The sequence below is a fragment of the Thermobia domestica genome, chromosome 11 (assembly GCF_964235325.1).
Source record: "Thermobia domestica chromosome 11, izTheDome1.hap1.1, whole genome shotgun sequence".
NCBI classification, from domain to species: Eukaryota; Metazoa; Arthropoda; class Insecta; order Zygentoma; family Lepismatidae; genus Thermobia; species Thermobia domestica.
The window spans coordinates 239,696,444-239,714,297 of record NC_137464.1 but is presented as its reverse complement, the minus strand read 5'-3'; the positions used below and the strand labels follow the sequence as shown (position 1 = coordinate 239,714,297).

At 36.8% G+C, this 17,854-nt stretch overlaps 1 protein-coding gene across 2 annotated transcripts in view; it reads left to right on the top strand.

Moving 5' to 3' along the window:
• The window catches only part of LOC145663791 (uncharacterized), a 38,765-nt gene that overhangs the window by 1,028 nt on the left and 19,883 nt on the right, over window positions 1-17,854 (top strand). Inside the window, exons 1-2 of one of the 2 annotated variants that reach the window (XM_081729881.1) lie at window positions 8,498-8,607; window positions 15,983-16,079. In XM_081729881.1, the coding sequence (XP_081586007.1) occupies window positions 15,993-16,079 (87 nt within the window). In that variant the 5' untranslated portion in view covers window positions 8,498-8,607; window positions 15,983-15,992. Of the gene's footprint in view, window positions 1-8,497; window positions 8,608-15,982; window positions 16,080-17,854 lie in introns of those variants that run through there. The other variant, XM_081729882.1, reaches the window with a different exon arrangement.

Genomic DNA, 17,854 nt, shown 5'->3' with positions numbered 1-17,854 from the left:
AAGGCCATAGTGCAGTGCGACGAAGAAGCGAAGTGAAAAAACTGAAGCATTTGTTATCACAGCCTAATTTGCGTGTGTCCACGTATACAGAGATAGTCGATAGGGATTGCATAATTGCATAAACTCTTTGAATTAAGTGAGTATTAGCTGAATTTTTTGACAACGCACTGGCAACCCTGCCCAGGACCGTCGAGTGACCGTTTCTTGGCGACGGGGTGGGGAACCTGCCAATCAACTCTGAATTCCTCAGCCTCGCATTAAAGCTAGCTCCCTATAATACTTGCAGATTGATTTCAGGAGGGCTCAGTAAAAACACAGTGTAGATATAACAAAAACTACAGTGCATAAAACACGAACCAACTTACATACAATACATTCACTATAACTCAAAATTCATTTCAATATGTTGTGCACTGACAATAATTACATATATTCACACTTTCGTTCCGCCACCAAAAATGTTTCAGTTCGTATTTTATCTATAAATTTTCTATTTGATAGAATCGTCTCTCGAGTGAACCCATTATAAGGTATCCTAAAATATGTTTCGGAGTTCTTTATGCCTCTCTGTAGAAAAACGATTAGGGTGGTTTGCGTTAAGATCGAATTGGTCTCAAGGGGGAAGGAGGACAGACTTTTTCTTGTAATGAATTGAAATTTGTAATCTTATATCCCAATTATACAATAATTTGTGGCTAAAGATGGAAGATTAATAAAAATAAATTACTATAAAAGAATTTATGAAATGAGAATGCACGAAAATGGAAAAACCCAAGGACACCATGTTGTCCATCACAAATTTGTGTGACCACGGATCGAACCAAGGAACCTTCGCACCAGAGAGAAGCGTTCTAGATACCAAGGTTTTCTTTTTTTTAATTTTTCAAATCTCTACATAAAAATTGGGAGAACACTTAAATGAAGAAATTGCGGACAGAGGGTCAAAAACCCCAGAAATAGTACTCCATTAAGTTGTTGGTCATGCATCATCCAGTTGAACAGGCTCCACCTAGCAAAGGCGGATGGAAAAATATATTTACAGTAGAATCCCGCTTATTCGAACTAATGTGCACCGGATATCTCGGATAAGCAAAAACTCGATTAACACGGATGGGTACAAAGATAATTCTGTACACTATTTATTATAGTTGTTTATTTTTCTTCTTATTACATTATTTATTTTATTGAACATACAGTACAGTACTATATGCAAACAATTATATGCATGTTTTCTGCGGGATAGTATCTTGTCCCTTGCTACTATGAAAATCAAATACTACACATTACCCCATAGAATTTCGCCATAGCTTTGTATTTGCTAATCAGTTAAAAGAGTATACCTTGACATCGTAGCGAAAAATGTATTTCTTTTTTTCATGCAATGTACGAAAAACACGAAGAGTGAACTAATAAAAATGAAACAAGGAAAAAATACAATACGATGTAAATTGCTTTGATTGTTTCGACAAATCACACAATGTATCGCTTTCCTTGTAAGCAGGGCTTGATGGCAGCCATCTCCGTTGGTCTAGTGGCTAGCACGTCCGCTTTTGGTGTACGGCGTCCCGGGTTCGATTCCCGATGGGAGAGCCTTTGTGATTTTAACTGTCCTCGTAGTTTCTGTGTTCGTGTCCCTGTCGTTCTAGGTAATTGGAAAAAGCACGATAACCGAGTAAAGCAAGTAAAATTAGTAATAAGTAGTTCAATTAAGTTACTGAGACACGTTCGGTGAGTCAGTTAACTTTTTTATATATAAAAATGTCATAATCTGTGACAATGTGGGCTCAAGTTCATGGGGTCCTCAGATCGATTTCCGCTGAAGGCATGTTTTATTTTCTTTACAATAGATTTTTAAATTATCCAGTCGTATGAAAAAAGAAAATTGTGTAAAAAAAAAAAATTTCACCGTGATGTTCATATTATCACGAAGAAATATTATCGTTTCTTGCAGTTCAAACCGTGGACGTTAAGTTAGTGAATAAAGTTTTTCGGTCTTTTTATAAACAATGTCTAGTGTGTTGTCATAAACAATGTACTACACTGTAGATCTTAAAGTCGCAAGTTTGTGACGAAAACAGTATTATTATTATTATTATTATTATTATTATTATTATTATTATTATTATTATTATTATTATTATTATTATTATTATTATTATTATTATTACAAAAGAAGGAAACAAAGAGCCACATAGTCGAAGCTATTGAGAGGAACGGAAGAGATATACTTTATGTCAGATGCTTGTTACGTATACACATGAACGTAATAATACTATTACGTTTATGGGTTGACATATAGAACTACTATTTTTACAACAAGAAATGGTGTATAAATATTTGTTAGCTGGTAGCAGTAATGAATTTTGTTTCACCCTTCTTCTAGATGAGTTGATTTTGAGTTTAACATCCCTTTCAACAGCAAGGCTATATGAAATGGGATCTACTGATTAATGTGGAATCCGAACCACACTAGCTCCCGCCGGGAATCGAATCCCGGTCTTCTTCTAGATAGGAAGGTGAAGTGACACCTTGAATAAAATCATTCTTTTGACTAGAGTTTTAAGTTTGATCATTTGTGCCACTCTTTCAATGCTTTATGAATTTTGCATGTAGCGTTAAAGCATTAATCTGTTTCACGTAAGCTGATAGGAAAAAGAAGTTTTCGCTCAAGTACAGGTGAATGTTGGTGTTCCGTCTTTCACCATCAGCCCCCGCACACAAAGGTATAGAGTGTATCTAAATAATGTCTAAATAATAAATGACAATAATAACACTACTTATTTTAAAACAATTACATTTGCCTGCATAAGTGAGTAACACGTATTGAACAGTTCTATTGTTTATTTTCCTTCTTTTTGGCAGTCGGGCTTGTGACATAATGTCGGAATGGCAGGGTTGGTAATTGAATTTGTACTTTTTATTGATACAATAAATTCATGATAGTATGGAATCGAAAACCGAAAATGAAATCTTTATAAGTTTTTCGTCCCGCGGTTATGGTGGCTAGGCCAAAGGAGACGGTGATGGTGAGAAATGAATGAAATGGTGCAATGAAGAAAGTGGGAGGAAACGGGAGAACTCCGAGAAAATCCACGTACACGGTGTAAAATTAAAAACCAAGTACAATATATGTGAGTAAATTATCAGAGCATTTAGATAATAAGAATAGAACCTGAAATGCTAAACCTGATATATATGCTGAGCCTCTCAAGCAGAAGAGGGGAAAATTACTTTTTATTGTCTTAAAAATATTATCGGTCTCCATTAATAGGAATAGGCCTGATTATTTGCAGAAATTAAGTTGTAGAGAGACACAGTTATGGCGTGCAGAATATAAAATGAAATCTCTGAGTTTTACGTTCCATGGTTATGCCGCTACGCTAAAGAAGACGGTGATGATGAGAAATGAAAGAAATTGTGGAATGAAGAAAGTGGGAGGAAACGGAACATCTCCGAAGAAACCCAGGCACATGGCGTTTGTCTACTACAAAGTTCATTTGGCGCGAGCTGGGATGGAACCAGGGACCCCATGCATCATAGGTGAAAGCGTTACCATTGAGTCACCGCGGCCCCAGACGTGCAGGGTAGTTAAATGTTGTAACAAGAGTGGATTATTGTATAATAAAGAGAGGACAACGATAAATACGATTTCGTTCAATTATACAAAAATAACGAAATCTTTAGCTTATAGAGCTCAAAGGCTCATCGTAGCAGAAACAAACACTTCCATTAGATTTTAACCTGAGACAAGTCAATGTATCATGTTTGTTATCAACCATTCTTCAAAGATCCTGCTTTACATTGTCCGGAAGCCTTCTCTTTCACCCAGCTCCTCATAGGCTTTTTGAATAGAATTCGGTGCGTATTTCCCATACAAGTAGCTTGTTATGCTTATCTTAGAAAAATATACGTATTAACTTTACTATTTCTATAATTGTCAATGAGCTGTAGTTATTGCGTAATAGAAGCTTGTATACCGTTTTAATTTACCTGAATGTATGCCTTTTTTGCTCCAAATGTTTTTATCAACATTTTATTTTCGAAACCCCACAGTTTCCGTTCTTATATTCGTTTTAGGGAACTTCCACATTCATACAAAATTGGGCAGATTGAGCTCTTATTGATTTTAATGCTTTTGATATTTGTTAAGACAATAAAATGTTTTACAGTAGGGTGAACTTTAGTATACAAATAATATGCAGTAATTTTCTACAAGACAAAAAGTAAAAACAGTAATTGTTACTCCGGATTGATAGCCAAAAGGAACAGGAGTGCTTTCTCAACATCAGGTGCGAGCGAATTGACTTACGAATTTAGAGTTTCCACAATTCTGTTTATTAGAAAAGCTTCCCTCCCTGTGAAGGTCAACTACTAGTTTTCCCTTCTGCACTGGTAAGTGGTTGGAGATAGGGGAGTTTCCTGTCAGGTTGCATGGAACAGACTTTAATAATAACTTATTGGCGAAATTAAGAGTAAATTTGAAGACCAACGAAGCCAGAGTAATGTGCTTATCTCTCTGAACAAATAAATCAGTTTCTCTGCTCTGGTCATCGTCTCTCGTAGAGTTTTCGATAGTAAGGTAGTCTTAATGTCTTGTGTCCACGGATCGATTCCCTCACACGCCGAACAATCTTGCGCGCAATTAGAAAAGGCCAAAAAAAAAAAAAAAAGAATGAATCGAGACAAATGAAGTCTAGAGCTAACAAGTAAGACCGAACTAAAGGTACGGGTCGTTACGTGACTTGTTTAAACAAACAATAAAATGGAGGAAAGATGTGTTGTCTCTGCCTAGAAATGGAGTGTAAATAAAAGAAACTACAATAACTATGTTCTGTTGGAAAATAAGAGGATTGCGCTCACTCTTAATAGAAATAGATATAAAATATAAAAACATTTTAAACAAAAGAAAAACTTTGAATTTGTGTGAGCAAGATTTTCCTCACAGAGTTTCCTTTGCAGCGAAGTAATGAAGTGTCAATTTCAAGGTATTATAAATACAGAACAAAAACTGATGGATTTTTTTTAATCTTTTATTGTATACTATGCATTCAATGCTTTCAAACCATACCAAACACAAAATGGCAGAAGAAACATGAAGTGTTAAGAAAATGTGGAACTTGAAAAAAAAATTAAGAACATAATTTGGAAATTTCCTGTGCCCAAATGAAGAAACATGGAATTTGTTTCTTGCATGGAATAGTCTCCCAGGCGTGATAAGAGTGATTTTAATGTTTGGGATACAGTGGGAGTGATTTTAATGTTTGGGATATATACCACCATTATATTTCCCTATATATATATATATATATATATAGTGGTCTATTGCACATCATAATTCCGGAAGTAAAATATCTTTCAATTCGTATCTCCGGAAGGCAGGGAAAGAAAGACAAGCAAGAACGAAAGCCTTAGGATAGGTACATTGAACGTACGTATTATGTTACAAGGGAGAGAAATCAGAAAATCTTAAAGAAGAAATGAAGCAAAGCTATCTAGATTTGGTAGGAGTTTGTAAAGTTATATGGGAAGATGTTGAAGAGCGAGGGATGTAGATAGAATATTTAGCTCAAGTAATGAAAAGAGCGGTCACAATGGTGTAAGATTATGACTTGGTATGCACTTAAAAGAGAAGGTACTGAAAGTAGGATTTGTTGATAGAGTTATGCTATTAAGACATAAAGGAAATACGAATGCTCCATTGGTGATACAGACATAAGCACCGATGACTTTGCATACAACTGAAGAAGTAGAAGAAAATTAAGAGAAAATATAAGAAATTATAGACAGGGAGAAGAGAGGTGAATGCGTAATTCTAATGGGAGATTTCAATTCAGTTGTAGAAAAAAATAGAAAAATAAGTGTCGTAAGCAAATTTGGTTTAGGCGAAAGAAATGAAGGGGGAGAGGGACATGTCAATTTCTGTAGACAGAATTCACTTGGTTCAATCACTACAAGAAAAGAAGATATACCTGGATATCCTCAATAGGGGCCGCAGATATCAGATAGGATGGTTGACTCTGTTATGATTCAGGATAGGTATCGGAATAGCTTGAAGAATGATACGACCCTCCCCGGGACCGACATTATCTCTTATTATAACTATGTGCTGGTCGAAGTGGTTGAGTACTGAAAAGTTGAAAAACGAGAAAGTAAGAAATCTTTTCGTTGAGCAATTCGAAGAAAAATTCTCAAACGAGGAAAGATAGGTGCAGGTAGTAACAGTCAATGGGACCATATTAAACTCTGATACAGCAGACTGCAGAAGTAGTGGGTTATCGCGAACAAAAAACAGCTAAGAAACCATGGGTTACAGAACAGATGTTGGAGAAAATGAGGAAAACGACGGAATGAGGGTGTTCCATACGCCCTTTGTACCAACAGGACTATGGAAGAAGAGTATGTGTATATGAATACGGCATCAGCAGGATGTCCGCTCCCTTTCCAAAATGGTGTGGTACACTTGCAACGTATAAACAGGGAATTACGCACAATTCTCACGGAGTCCGTATATACCTGATTTATCCAGCCAATACAGGGTTATTATAAATGACTGGAGCGATTTCACCGCTCTATAATAATTGTATTCTATATATGTTGCGATAATTTTTTTCATACACACAAAAAAACTCAAAAAGTTTTTGTTAAGAATTACAAATGTTCGATATGTGCCCCCTTAGTGATTCGACAGACATCAAGCCGAAAATCAAGTTCTTCCCACAATCGGCGCAGCATGTCACTATCAATGAGTTTAAAAGCATTGTTCATGCAAGTTCGCAGTTCTGGCAGGTTTGCTGATAGAGGAGGTGTGAACACTGAATCTTTCACATAACCTCACCCCAAAAACTCGCATGGGCTTAGGTCAGGAGAGCGTGGAGACCATGATATGAAATGCTTTCTCGGCGCTTGTCGCGATCTTGCCTCACTGCTCACTGCTGCGCTCTCATGAGAGAAATCTGAAGTACACCTGCAACAAACAAACTTTTTAGAGTTTTTCTACGTTACTGCTGAGTTTTGTAACAATATCTCAATTACTAGAGCTACAGTGAATTTGTGAAATCGCTTCAATAATTTATAATAACCCTGTAAATGACATTTTTCCTCGTGCACTCATATTCTTTTGTTCGGCTGAATGAGATCCACCAATCAACGTATATTTAATCTTTTAATTTTTTTTACGCTCTAAGTTAATAGTATTTTATAAAAGTTTACAAACACTGTGCGCGTCTTACTATTAAGGTATTATGTGTCAATGTTTGGACTGCGTGGGCCATTGTTAGGGAAAATAACTATAAATAAATCTATTACTTCAATTACCTACTTCAGGAGAATAGAAACCATCAACTTCATGAGATTCGAAGCAACAAATGACACTTTTTAAAGCCATAAACATTTTTTTTCTGGATTTTCTCAAAAATCACCCAAGAGAATTCGCATTTTAGTTGACTCGTTGTCACTTATCGAATAGTATATATTCAATTTTGGATACATTTTCTCGTTAAACGCCAATCCCGCACATGGCTCTGTTAACACAGAACTACACGTGCTTATGTACCAGCGCCACCGCCACATTGGAGCATTTATAAAACCAGAAGGATCACAGCAATAATTCAGTCTTCGGTAGGGATGGGCAAAACCGGTTTTTATAAAAACAGAAAACCGGTTTATATAAACCGAAATCCGAAAAACCGACATTTCGGTTTTCTCCAAAACTGGTTCGGTTTTTAACCGAAACCGGTTTCGGTTTTCTCCAAAACCGGTTCGGTGAAAACTTTTCGGAAACACATAAGACTATTTCTGTGGAAATGGATTCGGTTTCCGGAAACACTATTCTGGTCAGAAATAGAACAAATTTTGAGAAAAACCGGAATCGGTTTTGAAGAAAACCGATAACCGGTTTTGGAGAAAACCGATAACCGGTTTTGAAGAAAACCGAAAAACCGGTTTTTGTGCCCACCACTAGTCTTCGGCTAGTCACCTCCACTCTATCAGCTTGCCTGGAGCTTTGAGAGAAACCTAACCCACAACCTTTAGCTTCCTCGGAGCTCTAGGCCTTCTTTCCTATCCACTTAGCTTGCTCGGAGCTCCGTGGGGACATCTAACCTCAGTCATCTAGCTTGCATGGAGCTTTGTGACTTTCAACCCTCCCTCTGCTTGCGTGGAGCAATTGGGGATCCTAAACCCACTACACCTAGATTGCTCAGAGCTTTATGGAGGCCCTTTCCTAGGTTGCTCGGGCCTTCGGATACCATATTTTACCCAAGTATTAGAGGATTTTACATCATAGTGATTTTAGAAAAATACAATTTATAGAAAAGAGGATTTTGTAATAAAAGTTGGTAGTAGAAGAAAACGATTCCGGACTTTAATTGCTCTACCTATACATGCATAAGCAGAACTTTGCAGTGTTTTTGAATGTTCCACACTACATATAATAATAATTTCGACACAACAGTATTAATCTTTGTTATATTCACTCATTGTTGAATAAATAATTAGTTATATCCCAAGAGCACTATGGATATTTAAAAAATTTAAGTGGTTATTGATATTAATTTTGAGGAGGCTCAGCGCCTGAGGGGGTCATATTTTCAGTAAGGGGGCGGAAAGGTAAGCAAATCTGTTTTATTTCTAGTCATAAGTTTAACGTGAACAGAAAAAAGGAAACAAAGCAAGGAATTTTTCAGTGTGGTCAAAACAAGAACCAGTCTCAACCAGTACTTGTGAATTGACGAGGATGCCAGGGATTTCCCGTTGACAAAAATCTATCTTCCCTAGAGAAGAAAATTTTCATCTCTGCAACGAATAACATTTTCCCCTCTCTAGACTTGTTTTTCGAATAGTCATGAGAAACAAGGAACATTTTTTTTTATTTCGTGTAGTCAATATATATATATGTCAGAAAAAAGTTTTAAACGTTTTCTTAGATGAGGTTTACAAGCAAGAAATTATATTGCTGTGTTCGCACTAATATTGCAGTGTGTACAATGTGGGCCATATTTATATTTTGAATACTACGAGAAATAACAGTCATGCGTGTATAAGTTAACAGGAAATATAAGCATGGGAGTTACTGATACATGTTTCTTTCATTGTTCTACAGAATCATCGTGATGTGGACAGAGGCGTTATTTAGGGGGGCAGGGAGGGGCAATTCCCCCCCCTGAGTTTGAGATTTGTATAGTTTTTGTCAATAAAATAGTAGGAAATCAGTGAAAAATGCGAAATTTTACTTATATCAAGGGGTCTTTCCTCCCCCCCCCCCTCCCAAGCAAAAGCTGAAACGACATTCCTGGATGTGGACAGCCGCTCCGTTAAAATTTCATACGTCATGGAGACGTTCTTCAGTGTTGGAAGCTCCATCATCACAGCATAACTGGGTTTCAAACAACATTTTAAGAAACGGGTAGCACCATCTCCAAAGGTCATACTGCCTGCTGTTCACAACTTTCGTAAGACAGCAAATATGAACAAAGAACAGTGGCCTGGGAGACCTCGATCGTCGTGTAGTGTAATAAACGTTCAACCTGTGTTCAATGACATGGACCAAAGTCCAAAGAAATCAACTCGGGAATTGTGTCGTAAAGTGCATATTTCACTGTCACTGTTAGCGAACACTTAAAACGGACTTACAACTGTATCTACCGTATACAAGCAATAAGTGGTGCATAAATTGTTCGACCAAGGTGCTGATAATACTAATCAGCATAGATGATGACTTTGTGCAACACCTTACCACGTCCGACGAAGCTCACTTCTACCTCCGAGGTTATGTCAATAAACAAAACTGTCGATTCTGGGCTAGACAAAATCCGCAACACCATTGCACAGTGCCTAAAGCTAGGTTGTCATACTGCAAAAATCTTGTAGGTGTCATTTAAAAAATCTTGCAACCCCATCTTTCTATTTACTGCTTACACAGTCACAACTTTCTCAAGGCAAGAAGGATAGCCTACCTCCATCCATGTACTATTGGATAAATAGTGGATCTCCTCATTAAAAACATGTATTTTTGGCGCGCTTCCCCGTCCAAAACAATCCGTCGTTTCGAAAGCGGCGAAACTGTTTTTCTTTATGTCAATGGGAGAGCGATAGCAAGTAGCAAGCAAGACCACCCAGAAAGTTGCACATGGTTTGAATCCTTGGAAGATGAAAAATTGTTGCATATTTCTTTAAAACTATGTTTATATGGAGAAATATTAAAGGGTTGCAAGATTTTTTTTAATAACAGCTACAAGATTCTTGCATATTGGCAACGTAGCTTAAGTTACTGTATGGGGGCCAGTGAGTCATGCCTGTCATAGTTTCCTTTTTTTTAGTTTTCAGAATGAACGTAAGGACACCGCCGAGCGGTACAACACAATGTTATAAACATTTTTCTTTCCTGAGATCTTGAATGTCTCACGATTATTCGCTCAAGCTACAGAAAATTGGGAAGAAAGTGTAGAGCCCTAAGAAAACCTTAGCACATGATATCTGTCCACCACAAAGCACATTTGGTGGGACCTAGAATCGAACTTACAATATTTTGTACAAATGCGTTTAATCGTTTTTACTTTCGAGGGACGATAGAAGAAAAGAAAGTATAGTAATCGTAAAATAAATTGAATTCATGGCTCTCTAAATGACAAAACATTAGTTTTTCTTTGTCTCGATGTAAATGTATTTACTTACTTAGAGGGCATACCATTCAACATGTCCGTACCAAATTTTAAGCTTAAGATTTTACAAGAATCTCTGCTCCTTTTTTTCTTTGAATTTTCTTCCAACCTCTTCCCCACTAGTAAATGTAGTTTAATGACTGGTGAAAATACATAATTGCGATTTTCTCAAAAATGATTCTTACGATTTTGTTTATATTTCATACATCAATATTTCAATAGGAGCTCTATAGTGCGACAAATGCCATTTCCCTGAAAAAAAATCCAGAACTGGTAATTTTCAGAAATCGGGTGGGCCGTGGGTCAGCATGACGTGACCCACTGTAACCCATCATGCATCATAACCCAATACGACCCACCAACCTACTCAGATCAGTGCATTATAGACATCTTCTGAACACTGGTGAATTTGTTTACGTTTTACTTTCAAGGCCTCCATTTTTCTTCTTTTGTTTCTACTTACATACCCGAGATGAGCATATCTAAATAGAAAAATAACTCCCACAGTTTTGGATATAGATAAAATCTTTGAGTTTTACGTCCCACGCGTATGCCGGTTAGGCTAAAGGAGACGGTGATGAGTAATGAATGAAATGGTGGAATGAAGAAAGTTGGAGGAAACGGGAGTAGCCCGAGAAAACACACTCACACGGTGTTTGTCTACCACAATGTTCACTTGGCGGGGGCTGGGATCGAACCCGGGACCCCAAGCACCAGAGGTGAACGCTGTACCACTGAGCCACCGCGGCCCACTTACATATAGATATTTGTAATTGTAATAATATCAATAAGCTTTACTACTTGGCTTTCGAGACACACCTAGACGTTTTTAGAGGAGTTTATTACAGGGAAAATGCATTATTGAATCACGTCATAACTTATATGAATTATTATAGAGGGTGTTTCAAAACAACACCGACAAGTTTGGGAGGTGATTCCTGACACAAAGATAAGGCAAAAAGTATAGATCAACCTGGGTGCACAAATGCTTCCTTTCGGAGTTATAGGCTGCCGAAATCATAAAAAATTGAAATTTAAAGGCCCATAGTTCCAAAACTATGGAACTTACCGTTGTCGGGTCAAGACTTCACTTAGGAACTAGTATGTCCCCTATCCAAATATCTAAGTTTCACAATCCTGAGGTACTTTCGCAATAGTTTTTATAGAGGGAGTTTGACCAGGGGTATATAATTTGAAGTACTCACCAACTCTATAAAAAATGTTGCGGAAGTACCGAAGGATTCTGAAGCGATGCTGTTCATATTTCATAAATGACTTCCATATCTGGTATGAATAATTTCTCTTGAAAAAATCCACAAACGGGAAGTGTACTTTTCATGTGTAAGTTTCATTCGGAAGAAATTTTCTGAAAATACCTTATTATTTTGTTCATACTTCACTAATACGAGTAATATTATTTTAGTAATAACTAAAGCATAACATTATTTACTTTAAGAACTGGAGACAGAAAGTTTGCTAAGGTTGCCCGAACCTTTTAATAACTATTTTTTCTGTGTATGAAGGACCTGGTAATATGCAATGTTAGACTCTTAGTGGAACATAATATGGAGAAACAAAAAATATATATCGTAACGTTATTTTACACTTCTTAAAATGCTAAAATAGTTGTGACGAATTCTTATCGTTTACTATATCAAGTTCATCTATTAGAAAGACCGGGATGATTATACAATGTTGGATATTAAACATGCAATAAGAAAAAAGGAGTCATCGGATTGACCCGACATTTATATAATGTGTAGAGAATAGATGGACAGTAAAATGATTAGCAGTGAAGTTTCACGACACATCAATCCCTCTGGAAGCAGAAACCTCAGTAGGAGACAGTGATGTGCCGTAAACTATAATTTTACGTCTACGCGATTGTCTACTGTAATTTATACGTAATCTACATGACACCTTTTCCCGTGTAGACTATGTAGACAACCACTATCAAATGTAAGGAACAATTTCGGTGCTCGTTTGTTCATATTTCCTCATTCAGTTGTTTCGCTTCGGTGCAGCGAGCATTTTTGCCGATCCCAAACGTTTCAGCATTCTTACCAATTTGATGTCGAGAACAGAACCCAAACAACCCCTGCGGGGCTTCTAACCCGTTCCTACTACTACTACTACTACTACATTAGCTGTGGATCTATATAGTACAAGGGCAACGTACTACTACTACATTTGCTGTGGATCTATATAGTACAAGGGCAAACTTATTTTAATGAAAGAAGTTTAATGAAAATGTTTAAAAAATGATCGTTGAATCACTTTTGGAATATTATTTTTAATTTTATTTTAACGAAAGAAGTGTTATAAAAATTTTAAAAAAGTAGTAAAAAAACTGTCCGTAGGCAGGATTTGAACCCACGCCAAAAATATTTCCCTCACTAGCATATCGCGCTACCCCACTCAGCTACCAGAACCGACACCATTTGCCGTTTACTTTGTGCTATATGTAGATCATGTCTTGTGATATCGTATCTGTGTCGACCAATCAGATCAGAGGATATCTGAAACGTTTGGGATCCGCAAATATGCGTGCATCGAAAGATTAGGGAAACGAGTAACATATAAAAATGTAGAGGGAATTATCTAATCTGTATGTTTACTCTGCTCTGCACATACCACTTCCTTAGATTTTCCACTTCGAGCACTGCTTTTATAATGAGATTTACAAAACTAATTCTCACCTGTGAGCTTTCAATCTTGAATATGCTGTATTTGCCAATTTTTTCTTGCATATTTTACAAAATGCATAATATTTTTCATTTTCCTTCATCAAGACGAATCTAAGTATTCGAAAGTTACTATTCGCTGGTCTAGGCATTTTATTTTGTACGCAATTTCGCAAGGTAACGACAAAATAAAGCTCCTTTATTGTCCACGATGCCATATTAAATTACGTGTTGTTGACATATTCTACATAGTCTACGTTGTTTACATTGTCTACGCATAGTTGACACATAAAAGTAAACTATCGATTTTTACGCGTAGACGCACATCTCTGGTAGGAGAAAGAGGCACCGTTCATTAGTGGACAACTGATGTCATGTTTTGAAGGTTGAACAATGCTTCGTCAAATGCGGTAACAGATCCAGCATGTGTCCGCCTTTGTTTGTGGAGGAAATATGGCATATCACGATTCCGAAATATCCTTCCGTGACATCGGTTTGCACGGAATGCAATTATATAGATATGGAGTAGATGACTCCAGCAAGACAATAGAGAAGGACATAGGTAGTGTCATACCACGGACATAGAGGACATAGTTTTTGTATTCATAGCTATGGCGGATCGGAGAGCTACCTCTGAAATACTGGTGCACTTACTCGAGTTGTTGCACTGCAATTAGTGATCTTTTTCGAACTGTGGTAACCTATTGCTAAGGTTCCCTTTGACTACATAGCATACGCGTGTGCGGCTGCAATGGTACCGAGACCATCGTGCACAAATAGCCGAATAACACTACATACTGTGTATATTTCTTGGATGAATATGCATCCCCTCTGCAGCATTATGATGATTGCTTATGGCTGTGATAGTATCGTAGCAATTGGCTGGACTACACTGAATTCTTCATCGCCATACTGGTTTGGCACTGCCTTGTAGTATGGAGTGCCATTGGATTTGATTCAATGACCACTAGATCCTGATACGCGTTGATAGATCTTTGGCCAGTCGATAAGATGGGCTCAGTTATGATCCTTTTATAAGAAGACACTTTCCAATGTTAACTTGCGACTGCATTGGTCTCCTACACTTTCTCGATAGAGACAATGCTCCACTGCTTCCTTGACAAGGCGCATTCAACTAATCTCTCGCGGATTGAGCATATCTAGTGCATTATTGCACGATGTCTTGCACATTACCTTCTCCTCCAACTACAATTAATGAGTTTTTGCAACGTATCGCTGACATGAATTGCCAACCGCAGAAGAACATGTAAAGATAACTTGTAGAAATATATGTTATTAAGGATAATGGTTCGTATCTTATGATATCATTTCCTATGGTCTGTATCTTACGATATCCTTTGTGTGTGTGTGTGTATGTATGTATGTGTGTGTGTGTGTGTGTGTGTGTGTGTGGACAATCTTGTAGAAACTTGTTCTTTTTGGATAGTTCTATGTATACTGTATAGTATGAGAGGAAGCTACGTATCTATAGTAGATGTATGTAATTTCGTTTGTAAAGAAGATTAAAAAAATAATGTTAAATGCAGAAAATCTACGAAAACTACAGTAGTTCAAAGAAATTCGACTTCTTGTGTTATTATTTGAACACTTGGTAGGGTATATATGAATTATTTTTGAAATATTTCTATAATTATAATATAACTAACTCAGAGTTATTATATAGCCTAAAACATTATAAACATACAAGCTGTCCAGGGGCGAATCCAGGACTCACTTCTGGGGGACGGTGGGTTGTAATACTACTATTTAGAGCTACTTTTAAGAGCTCCAAACTCTGGGAGGGGTTTTATTTATACAGTATATAAAATAAGAAAATTTCCTCTTCTTGCAATCGCTCCCCACTGGATCCGCCTTTGCTGTTTTCTCTCTATATCCTTCGTTGTGTTGCAGAATATTTAGACATCTATGGTGGGAGCATGCTCTACTGATATCTAGATTTTCTGTAAGGCTCTTGGAGCGCTGTCACATATTCTACAGAGCGATAAGTATACGCATTTCACACTTCAACGGTACTTTGCAGCTTCCTCGTATCTCGAAAAAACAACTTTACAGGAGAAGAGAAAGCACCTTCGAAAACGTTGGAAGCCAGCGACTTTTAACTAATCTCCAACTTTTTCAAACTTTTTTCTTCTGTAAATTTGTGTTTTGTTTCTCAGATACGAGGTAGCTGCAAAGTACCGTCGACTTGTATTTTAAGCTGTCCATTTTCCACACTTGCGGTTGCTGCCTCTTTCTCTTTTTGCATTTTTTAATGTCAAGTAGGGGCTGCAGCGGTAGAGCGTTCACCTCTGGTGCATGCGGTCCCTCGTTCGATCCCAACTCGCGCCAAGTGAACTTTGTGGTGAACAAACCCCGTGTGCATAGGTTTCCTCGGGGGTTCTCCCGTTTCCTCCCACTTTCTTCATTCCACCATTTCATTCATTTCTTGTCATCACCATCACCTTTGGCCTAGCCGGTATAATCATGGGACGTAAAACTAAAAGATTTCATTTCATTTTAGATTTAATGTCGAGTTAGTGCCCAAGTTGGGATTCAGCTGGATGATTTTCCTTAATAAGATAGTTACTTGGAAAGCAAAAGCATATAAATTTGCTAATGCAACTTACTTCTTTTTTGCAGATTCTGAAAGATGACAGTTTTGTTTACCATTAAAATCGTTAGCTTTCTCAACAAGAATGCAGAAGTCTTGGTAAAGACAATAGGATTTGCAGGCATAGTAAGTCTTCACTTCTACATTATAGGTCTATTGTAGATTTCAGCGAAAATAATTAGAAAGCATTTAGAAAGGACAATCTGAACATGTTATGGAAATTATAAGCAAATTTGGACCAATCATAGTTTGTAGCTTAGAACTCAACATGTAAAAGGTTATTCTGTTTATTTCCACGAAGCTAACGTTCATGCTTTCTTTACGCATGGTTCGGGATTGATTCCTACTACGGACAAAGTCATGTAAAATAGCTTACTATATGTTTATATTCAGTTTGCTTAAGTATTTTTGGTCGATTACACTCACCTGTATCCTTGAAAGACTTGAAATGGATCTAATCTCATCTGGTCTCGGTCCTGAAAATGTCTGATCAAATACTCAACAATGGGAAGAAAAAAAAATCATGAATTATTGTTTTCATAAGAGTAAACGAAGTTCATGAGCTATATAATGTAAGTGAAATACTGATTCTGGTACATTCTTCAGTAAAGCCTTGACAGAGGTGCGTTGCACAAATTCAGATATTACGGTAACTTATTTAATGATTAGTTTCTTGGTTCAAAATGATAATAATATTAAGGAAGCCGTAAGTAACATGTGTTCAGAAGTGCTTAATTTAGACCCGAAAAGCGTTTCTAAAAATCGCAGCTTAGAAACGAATTGATATGCAATAATCAAATAAAATGAAATTTCAGAAATTTCTATCCTTCGAACCTATTTTCGAAGGAAGAGATATATTAATCTACTATGGACAATTATTTATGAATTTTGGTTTATTCGAATTTTATTTCACAAATTTTGAGCATCATTACACATACCTGAGCGTCTGTTCATGTAGAAATGAATGTCAAGAATTCTTTTTGGCTTGACAATGAGGACGATTTAGTTACCTGCATTGGCGAAAATCCCAGCGGGATAATAGGGACATGTCTCCCTCAATCTTGGAACTGGAGGGACTTTTACCCCAATAATCCGATTTGAAATTTGTAATGATTTGTGTCCGACAGCCACAAAGGAACGTGAGATGAAATTGATGTCTCTTAGTTTGTTTCATTCTTAAAAAAGGAATCGTATTCTTTAATAGGGTATATTTCATTGCCATTTATTATTGTTAGTCTATTTTCAACTATGTTTAATTCCTGTAATGATTCCTATAATGCTATTGAGATTATCATCATTTTGCTCAAATAAGGGTATTGTTGCGTCATACATAATTTACTTACTTTCTTCATAGTTTTGAGGAAGTCATTATTTTTATTATTATAAAACAAATGTGCAAAAATTTTATTGTGGATCATTGTGGACACCTAAGTAGAAACATACCAATTATAAATATACATGAATTTCAGATTTCAGAATGTGTTCACGACACTGATTTGTAATTCTGATATGTACCTCTACTTCATCTACATCGCCTGACAACAGGTTCACCTCAAAAATCAGATTCATCTATCGTAATATGAGTCTCATCTCCCCCCAGAATAAACCTCAAATCTTCCCGCCTCTCAATGTTGAAGACAACTCTGCTCTCCTCATCCTCCACAACATTGGTTTTCTACTTCATAAATATTTTGAGAATCTCTTAAGAAAAAGAAAGAAAAAAGAAAAGATTATGGGAATAGTGTTACCCGTTCCCCCGCAATGTTGAAGACAGATTTGCGCCGCTGGTTACCTGTATTTTCCACAAAAGGGATTTGAGGTTTGATATTTACCCCAGCAGACAGTAAGAATCAGATCGTTATTTTTCTCTCTTAGAAAATATTGCCTGTATCATGGTTAAA